General features: G+C 31.4%; 1 protein-coding gene across 4 annotated transcripts; it reads right to left on the bottom strand.

The window, feature by feature from the left end:
- Positions 1-211: 211 nt before the first annotated feature.
- On the bottom strand, positions 212-3,344 carry LOC127105558 (uncharacterized). Of its 4 annotated transcripts, none has more exons than XM_051042743.1 (5): positions 3,117-3,344; positions 2,548-2,774; positions 2,287-2,363; positions 1,290-2,193; positions 212-899 (listed from the first exon to the last, which is right to left on the bottom strand). In XM_051042743.1, the coding sequence occupies exons 2-5, from the start codon at positions 2,690-2,692 to the stop codon at positions 337-339; spliced, it is 1,689 nt and encodes a 562-aa protein (XP_050898700.1). In that variant the 5' UTR covers positions 2,693-2,774; positions 3,117-3,344; the 3' UTR covers positions 212-336. The 4 variants fall into 4 exon arrangements, with proteins under 4 accessions (XP_050898700.1, XP_050898701.1, XP_050898699.1 ...); XM_051042744.1 differs by having other exon boundaries at positions 2,287-2,357; positions 2,542-2,774; positions 3,117-3,269; XM_051042742.1 differs by lacking the exon at positions 3,117-3,344 and having other exon boundaries at positions 2,548-2,933.
- Between the last annotated feature and the right edge of the window lie 6,667 nt (positions 3,345-10,011).

The following is a 10,011-nucleotide window of genomic DNA, read 5'->3' as shown; positions in this document are numbered from 1 at the left end:
TAAATAATATATTTAAAAATATTTAAAAAAAATTAGTATAAATTAAATAAAATACAATAAAAAAATGACGTGACATTAAATTATACTAAATTATACTGTTTGATTGATTGAGAATAACCCATATTAAACAAAATTCAAGGATATCATATTATTCAACTATTTACTTTTATTAAATTATCCTTATTAAATATTGAAGCGCTTATCACTATCATTAAAGTAAAAAAAAAATCAATTTACAGTCAAGCTTATATTATTAATAGAGTACAATTGAAAAAAATATAAATAATATCACATTGAAAATTTTATGATTTTGACAGTTTCATTGCATTGTATCACTTATCTGATATCCATATCAGACACTATTTCCAAAACCAGTTTTTCCAAAACATCATTCTCCACTTCAATTGCAATGTCTTCTGCATCAACATGGATATTCATCCATGATCCACGCCTTGTTAAGTCCTTTTCAACAACCTGCTGTAACGTTATTGGTGATGAATGAGGAACAAAGTGCAGATTAACAACTTCATTGATTTCTCTAACCAAAATTTTCTTCACAACACATGCTTGGAGGAAGTTTGGATTTCTTGATGAAAATTGAGATAGAAAACCACTGTTCTGGTGTAAGTCCATGAAACATTGGATGATACAGTCATGCAGGATTTTACTGCTAGAAAGATGGTCAGTTAATCCATTCAGTTCATCAAAAGTCGATGAATCCGCCAATAGGTTTGATAAATGACTCTTGATCGGTTCATCGCATTTCAAACTGAAAGCCTGCAGGACTTCACTTATGATGTCATTTGATTTGTTCATTGGATTCAAAGAGAATGTTACAAGGTCTGCAAGATGGTTATTCTCTTCAAATTTATCATGTATGGCTTGTACTAGTGATCCATCTGTGCAAGAAAACATGTATATATAATTATAATCAATCTCTTTTTCGAATTGTAACAAGATTTGATAAGCCTTTTCGACCATGCTAAAGAATTGATGGATATATAGGGCCTGTTTGGTTTGACTTACTTGAGCTCGTGTGCTCACATAAGCTCTTGTGAGACTGTTTGAAAGAACTTACGAAAACAACTTATGACATATTCATAGCTTATAAACGGTTCAACTTTATTTTATCTCGTGTGATAGAAATTGCTTACTCATAAGCACTTATATGATAAACGTATGTGTTGTAAGCTGCAAATTAAGTTTATCCAAACAAGCCAAATATATGAGGCAAATATTTAATGTCTATGATCATAGAAAGTTTAAAAAACTAGTTATATAGAGGTTACCTGTAGGAATATCATAATGTTCATGAAAATTATCGTCGTGAAGACGTTTATTGACACTAATATCTGCAGCACTGCAAACCTGCAACTCATCACAAAAAGTTGCCACTGGTGGATCCTTGATTTTCTGAGCTGAAGAATTTCTATATGAACAATTTTCCTCATCTCTATGAAGTGCTCTTAGAACCATTTGATGTTTGTTATGAGATGTTACCTTTGCACCTTGGTCCTTCATGATCAAATTGTCGCCGATACTAGCACAGATCTTATTTGGCGGATTTCTTACAGAAATATCCAATTCTTTTACATTTTTACCATCTTCTAAGTCCCGTAAACCGCAGAGAGATTTACTCGCCGCGGAATCATTTGCACTCCACTGTTTTTCTTTTCTCCTTACTCTCATGACATGTCTCAACTTTCTCTTCATATCACCAAATGGAAAATGCGAAGGCTTATTACTTTGAGCATCGCTATTGTCGGAACTCTTTGTCACATTATCCGTGTTTGGCTTCAAAACTACTATTCTTTTAGAGGTCCGAGCCTCGCAATTTGAACTCGATTTAGACCTATCAAAACCGCCACTACTTTGAGCTTTATTCGATCTAGTCATTCCATTTTGTTCTGCTTTCACTTGAGATTTCTGTAAGTCATGAATCTGTTTCACCAAAAGAGAGTTTGGATCTTGCAGAAGCTTAACAAAAAGTTCCTTGTTTGAATATAAAATCTGTACAGCATCTAAGAACTGATTAGGCTGACAGTCAGCAGCACCATCTTTGCCTCGAGAGTTTCTGTCGAAAAATCTTTGATTAACAATCATTTTTGTTACTTCATTTTCCAAATCTGCAATTTGATCCTCCTCCACGCAGATATTCTTACAACTTAAACCTCTTTTTCTTTTAGAACTTACCTGTAGTCAAAATTTTCTATCATTTTTGTCAACTATACATGCCAATTTTAAAACATGATTCATAAACATTTGATCAGAAGATTCAGAACTTACATCAGCGGCATGAGGGTACTTTTCGTCGACGGTGCTAAGCACATCTGAGTTAATTCTGGATTTTCCATTTCCTGCCGCTTTTCAAAATTACCAATTACAAATTTTACATCAAAATTTGATTCAATATGTAACAACTTCAAATAAAATTATAGTTACTAGCATCAAAATCTTCATCTAAAATTACAGCACATACATTTTAGACTTTTAGACCTAAAAAATTCAGAAATTTTTTCATGCAATGAAATATGAACTCACTCTTACCAGTGGTGTGTTTATTCAAATGGCTACCATTGGAAACCAATCTTCTATCGGAAGGAGCTTCATGAAAGTTAAAGATTCCGAACATTCGCCATGTGCAACCCGTTTCACATTTTTGGCTTACCAGAGGAGGAGATCTTCGCGCCATGATAGAAGAAAAACTATTATCTGAGATTTTTTAGTTTTATCCAATTTCAACAACCATGCCAGAATTGGAAAATCAGAAAAATCTGCGGAAACACAAAAGATGATAAAAAAAGGTTAACTAGTTAATGATTATCATGTATGAGAAATAATGAATCGCGTTGAGGTTCAGAATGTCATCCACAGAATGATTCGGATATATCAGAATGTAAAGTGCTAATTGACAAATGACAATTAATTTCAAACCCCACATGAAAATTTTCACAGCTGTTGACCCTTGAAAAAGTTATATAAAAAAATCACACACGCAAAGATCCAATTTAATTGAAGAGTTTGATTCTATATAATCTAGTATCTTGCTGTCACAATACATTGAGATTTTTTCCTGAATAAAAATTAAATGTACTTTCTAAAATTTCTGCATTTACCTTTTATGCAAATTGCGGAGCATGATAAAGATAGGTAAATGGGAAAAAATATAAAGAGTAATATTAAGTAGTTGAAGAAAGCTTTGAAGTGAAGGCAATGTAGTGAGGTTTCTTTGAATATAAGAAACGGTGTCGTTTTGGGGGAATCTTGGATCTTGAGCAGGTACTTAATTTGGTTGATAAGATGTTTTGGTTTCAATTTTGATTAGTTCAGCCATGTTGGGAGGGGCCTTCACAACTTGGTACGTAACAAAGATAGGTTCATGAATGATAGCTTCGTAAACAATCAAAATGCTCTAGTTGTTGTACTTATTTAATATATGTAGAAGACATTTAACTCCAATTTAAGTAACGTATGAATGACATTTTTTATCTTACACTTTTATTCTCACCGGGTACTTAACTAATAGGATAGGATTGTTCTAAAAATTCATATAATTAAATCAAACCAAACCAAACTATTTACTATATAGTTAACAAACCGAATTACATTTTATCAAATAGTTTAAAGGAAATGCTAACGAGTAATTCAGTGATACATTTTAAATGCTCGAGAAAGAGTTTAAAGAGTGTCTATATGACATTCGTTAGTATGATCCATAGTTTAATAATCGAACCTACATGAATGCTAGCAACTCTCTTTTTAACATTCTCTTTATACTCATTCTTTTATTAGATTAAACACATGTGAGTCCTACCACTTTTTGTGGAATCCATTTTCAAAGTGAAAGACATACATGTGTTTCACACAATAAAAAAATAAGTGTTAGAGAGAGTATTAAAAAGAAAATGTTTCTAGCACTTCGCATCGAACCTAACAGAATTAATCGTAACAAAACCATTTAATAATCCAACCAAATGTAGTTAATCGTATCTTTCCCTCACTTATGAGGATATATTCGAATAATATATTGTTCAATATAGAACTCTTAACACACGTGCTCACATTTAGGATTGGACATCTGGAGCGTGAAAATAAAAAATGGATGACTTGATAGCTGAAACTCGATAACAGATGGTCAAACGAATTTTAAACCAGACTCTAATATCATGTTAAAGATTCTAGTTAAATTTAAGTCAATCCTACAAAACCTTTAAAACTGATACGGTGAAGATTATTTTACTTATAAATACATATTAAAAGTTATATATTATTCGACCTTGGGCCCTTAACAAAAACCTATAGAATTGAAGTGTAATTAGTAAAAGATCTGTGTGTTCGCACAGGTCACGCTATGTCTAATTATTTGTGAAGTTGCTAGGTTATTTGTATTCTATATTTAAATGTTCAATTACAGAATAACAACGATATTATTATATTATTCTGCGAATGAACTTTTGATATTAAATAAACTAAATAAAACAAAAGAAAAAAGTTATATATCCAACTTTTTCAGTTCCAATAGCTGCAAAGTGAATCGAAAAATGTTAGTAGATTTTGAAGTACCGTCCCGTCAAGGTAACGCACCATCTATTTATTAATGTCAGAAACAGATAATACAATATGGGAATAAAAAAAATGGTTTAATACTTACAAATGATAGTATAACTAATCTTTTTTACATTTAATAAAAAAAATAGGGTTTCTTATTGTATTTAATTTGGATATTCCTAATACCAATAGAGTTTTCTGTATTCCATCTTTCTGCATACCAAATTTAGGGTTCGAATTACAAACCTCTATGTAGAAAAAAAATCAGATAGTAACATGTTTGCAGATGATCCGCATGTACATTGTCATGGCTACAATTCGGATGATAATGGTGGAAGCATGAGGTATGAAACGATGTTGTAGCTACTATGTTCTTCCACTATAATTATTTAAAACACATCTAAAATTAATTTTGTTATGCATTACCAAACATATTCTCTTATGGTTCAATTTTCTACTCCAATTTTGTGAAAACACGATAACGTTTTAACATAATCTGAGTTTTCCAGATTCCAAAAATCAAATTTCATTTCCAATATTAAGGTTCAATTTGGGACAATAATGGGTGAAGAATGAGGTGCGAAGCAGATGTGATTTTATCATTGTTCTTCTACTGTAATGCTTTTTTGTGCAACTGATATTGAATTTGTCTCATCTAACCAATTCATGTTCCTTTAGGATTCGTTTTCTACCGAATTTGATTACCGAAAAGATGAATATTTTTTACAACATTTGAGAAATTCTATATCCCGATTTGTAGTTAAACTTTCGAATTTAGAGTTTCAATTTTTTTACTCAATAAATTAGTTGATTACATCTTAAATAGAGTTATACTTATAAGAATTTGTATATGTTTTAGATGTTGACAATAGATGTTGATGATAGAATGTGATTATGGATGATGGTAATTGATGTAAAAATTTCCAGAAGTTGTAGAGATTATTCGTGCTGATTATATATGCTGATTGTAGATATTATAATTCCTGATTATATATGTTTATCTATAAAGATTATATATATTTGAATTTGTAATTTGGTATTAAGATTACATTGCTGACATCATTTATAATTTTTGAATTTCAGCAACGAAACTGCAATGGAGATCATTTGGGGTATGATGTCTGAGATTGGTGAATGTTCAGTTAAAAGAAAGAAGTGTGCGAAGAAATGTTGTACTGGTAATATCCCTTCTATAAAAACTGTGAATAACGCTCAAGTTACCAATGTTGTTGCTGCTGTAAAATAACCCACAAACAATGGAAAAGTTGTTATTCAGTATATTAAGGAAGAAGTTCTTGATACTGCAGATGTTAATATATTTACGAAGGAGAACATTACGCATATTGAAAAGTGTGTTGCAAAGAAAAAACATATTGGCAAGAAGAAATATGTTGGTAAATTTATGGATAAGAAAGGTAAACAAAAATCTGTAGCGAACGTGCGGGTCTCAAATCAAGTTACTGGAGAATTAGTCATGGGAGCTAAATAATATTCCTGGAAGAGCCACATAGGAAATGCAAAAACCAGCGCAGCTAATGTTATGGTAAACACATATTTGAGTTTGATCTATTGTGTTATATTTCAAAGGGTTTATAACTTGAAATGTTGTGAAATTGATATCTATGCATCATTTTCCAAGAACAATAGCAAAAACATGTCTTAGAAAAAATCAAACTGAGATCGAATTTGTTGATGTAAAAGAAACCAAAATATTCAAATGTCGAGTCCACACTGCAAAAAGGAAGAATGAACCAAGCGCCTATGAAAAGTGCATGTCTTTAGGATGGTATGAATTTGCAAAGAGAAAAAACCTATGTGATGTCAATACCATGGTTTGGAGTATGTTGTGTTTTTCTCCTTACGTGTATGTAAAATTGTAGAGGAGTTGATGAGCAACTGTAATATCGGATTTGGAGTCTATGATGATCATGGCATGGAGTTCTAACATGTTGTGAATGGTCTGTTTTTGAGTTTATATATATAAACTTTGATGTAATTTTGGAATGTCTGAACCAAATTATAATTAGTGCCTTAATGATATTGATATTTATGTATTGTGATACTAAACTTGATAATTTTAATATAGAAGATGTATTATGTGTTTCATTTCTGATTACTTTTATTTTACATGTTACATTTATAATGTTGGTGATTTGAAGTTTAACAGACAAAAAATTAAAATGAGTTAGTTTTGCAAACAGACAATACATATGTTATCACTTATAAATATATCAATACATATTGCATATGATGTATGTTATAAAACCATTTTTAAGGGGTATTGTATTGCTCAAACTCATTAATTGGGCCTCCATGCTGAAATCCATGTCTAAGCCTATTTATACTTTGTTACATAATGTAAGGATTATGGTATTCATGTCATTACGTTTCTATCATTGGAACTATAGAAAGGAAGATATGTTTGACAACATCTCTGAAATGTATGCTTCTAGCAGGTATGTATGACTTTCATGTCACCACTATTCTATCATTGGAACTAAGATTCATTTTTCTGAAAATTCCTCTATTACAAATATCTTATTACAATGAATCATAGTTTAAATTTCATTTCATTTGTAATTATATTAAATTGAATTATTAATGTTATTACAGATACAATAGTGAAGACATAAGGGAACATGTATTCAAGTTAAAAAAAGATTTTGAAGAAGATCAGGATACAAAAATTGAAGCTCTAATAAATGAGAGTTGGATTAATGAGTCTGAAAAAACATGCGATGTTAGCGATGATTGCAAGTGGAATTATTCTGTGACGGAAGAAAATAAGTCTGAGAAATATATGTTGGTTGGTGTCTTGGAATGATAAATTGCTTGACTGTTATTCTTATCGTATTTAAATATGTTATGTAAATGTGCTTTGCTCATTTTTGCAGCATATCCAAATGAACATATCAAAGAAATGTTTTGGTGAAAAGCAGGATGCGATCAAGATAATCGACATTGAAAATTGGAAAGGTTACAACTATGTTATTCACAGAGCTCGACGGGATTCAGATGAGAAGAGTATTGGCCATAGATTGTACGAATTTTCCAAAGAGAAGAAGCTTGAAGTCGGCGATGCGTTATATTTTAGCATGAGTCCTATGGTTGATTATATGTTTGTTGATGTAATAAAGGGTTGATCTATGTTGTTCCATTTGAAATATTTGAATGCAAGTAACTGTTTTGAGAGGATTTTAACTTCAAAGTTGTTATAAGTACAAACTGTTATGGTATGGATCAGCATAAACATCTTATTATTGTTGATGTAGTAGTAATATGCCATGTGATATGGTTTAGTTACTGATGTTTGACTATTTGTAGTGTATGCATGAATTATTACAGACTGTATGCATGACTTATCAATGATACTGCTAGAAAATAATCTTGATCATTACATCCCGTTGATAAAAAATAGAACTGATATGATATATAACTACACTATATATTTATTGTGAAGACCAAAAGAATCATTCATTCATTTTAAAATAAATAACATTTTATCATTGACATTCATTTAATTTCAGAAAATCCTAATTTCGTTACCATTAATCTAACAATGCGATACTGATTAACCCTGTCAGTTTCCTACTGATCTAATTGCAAACATTGTAACAAAATTCGAAATCCAAGCAAAGTCCAAAATGCTACTCAAAACATTAGCAAAAACTATGACTGGTTTAATGCACACATTAACTACAGCAAAAACCGAATAAGTGAGACATTATAGTACATATAATATTGGGTTAATGCACACGTGTGATTATTAAGAATAACAATTTTCTATGAAAAAAAGAGATTAATGTCATAATTTCCTTGCTTCAATTGTGAGATTGATTAGAGTGACAACATATTATCTCTAAAACATATTGTGTGTAGAGTATATGAGGAATCTAATCTATCCAAGCCATACTTTTCAGATATCTTTGCAATATTCTCAAGTAAAGTGACTTTGCTACGTTTTCTAACATTTTGTTATGTCACTTTGTTTGCTCACTAATACCAAAGGAACACACAACAGAAGCACCATTATTATATATAGATAAGTAAGCCTTAAAGCATATAGTATAATGTGTTTGTTAAATATATAATGCTCGTCCATTCAAAATCGAATTATCAATGTCTTCTTCCTCTAGTAGGTTTAACAGTTCAAAAATAATATACAAATACTGTTATTATCTTGTTTCTGTTTATCATATGATGTACTACTGCATGATTGAATGAATTGATGATATTTAACAGCGAATCATCTATGGACATGAGCAACCCAAATCAGCAGGACGTAAATGTGGGAGATCTAGAATTTGATTTGTATTGGGAAAAAAGAATTGCAAAGGACTTAAGGGGTGGAAAAAATGTCTTGGTGATCTCTTAGCACAACATGTCTTGCACAATATTTTCATCTTACATTGGCTGTGATTTTTGTTATATAGTTTGTCTTCTAATATAAACACTGACAATCTTGCTTGATTATGTAGCACTTTCCAGCTGGCATTGTTATGAGGGGACTAAGATTGGACCAGACCAAACTCACCCTGGTAGACATTGAAACTATGAGATTCTTGGAATGTGACATCTTGAAAGACAAAAGACCAAACATGGAGAACAAGCCAAATTTTGAGAATACCTTGACTCTGGTTGGTATGAGTATGCTGAATCAAAACATTTTAAGATTGGTGATGTGCTGCAGTTTCACTATATGTCGCGTCCACAGATGTTGTATATTACAATTGTAAGACACTCTTGAAGGATTAACTTGTGATATAATGAATGATGGTTGGTAAAAGTTTGTTTATGTTTTTGGGTAGTTCTGAAATTTTAGGCCAGTAGTTTTTGGGAAATTAGTGTACTATGATTTTTTTAGTATGACTTTAAGTTTGTTTGGGATTTTTTTAGTAGTTTTTCACATGAATGAAAAACAACCACATTGAAAAAAAAGTATATTGCATTGCAAATCGCATGTCTGAAATACGTGATTAGTAGTAACTGTCAAATGAATAAAAATGTTAATCATTGTTGCTCCAATTGACAAATGAAATACGGAATCAACAAGGTTAAGGTTTCCAACACCTCAATGCAAGTCACATGATTTAAAAACCTCCCCGATCAATAGCTAGGGGTTGGTGTGCAATGGGCACCAAGATGCAACCTCTAAGGCCTCAAGCATCTAACAACTAGGGTTTTGATTAATCACAAGTCCAAAAGTCAACCAAATAAGGCACTTGAATACCAACTATCCCTGATTAGAGTTTCAAATCAAGCACAAAGCTCCCAAGCAACATCTCAAACCATGAGCCCACAATTAGGGTTTAGAAGCCAAGTACATGCACATAAGGTCAAACATAAGCTCCTATAAGAGCATAGTTAAGAGTTAGGGTTTGGATGTGCAGATGAATACCATGGTGTAGGCTTCAAGAATCAATGTCTAAAATACTTAGGAAGTTAGGGTTTCTCTCCACATGA

The sequence above is a fragment of the Lathyrus oleraceus genome, chromosome 7 (genome assembly GCF_024323335.1).
Source record: "Lathyrus oleraceus cultivar Zhongwan6 chromosome 7, CAAS_Psat_ZW6_1.0, whole genome shotgun sequence".
Lineage (NCBI taxonomy): Eukaryota > Viridiplantae > Streptophyta > Magnoliopsida > Fabales > Fabaceae > Lathyrus > Lathyrus oleraceus.
The sequence above is the reverse complement of the archived record's forward strand: the minus strand, read 5'-3'. Positions and strand labels throughout refer to the sequence as shown.

Excerpts from the sequence above, each read along its gene's own strand:
- LOC127105558 (XM_051042743.1), bottom strand. The coding sequence starts at position 2,692 with ATGGCGCGAAGATCTCCTCCTCTGGTAAGCCAAAAATGTGAAACGGGT. Across the intron at positions 2,194-2,286 it reads AGTACCCTCATGCCGCTGAT|GTAAGTTCTAAAAGAAAAAG; the intron begins GTAAGTTCTGAA and ends TTTTGACTACAG. Across the intron at positions 900-1,289 it reads ACATTATGATATTCCTACAG|ATGGATCACTAGTACAAGCC; the intron begins GTAACCTCTATA and ends TTTCTTGCACAG.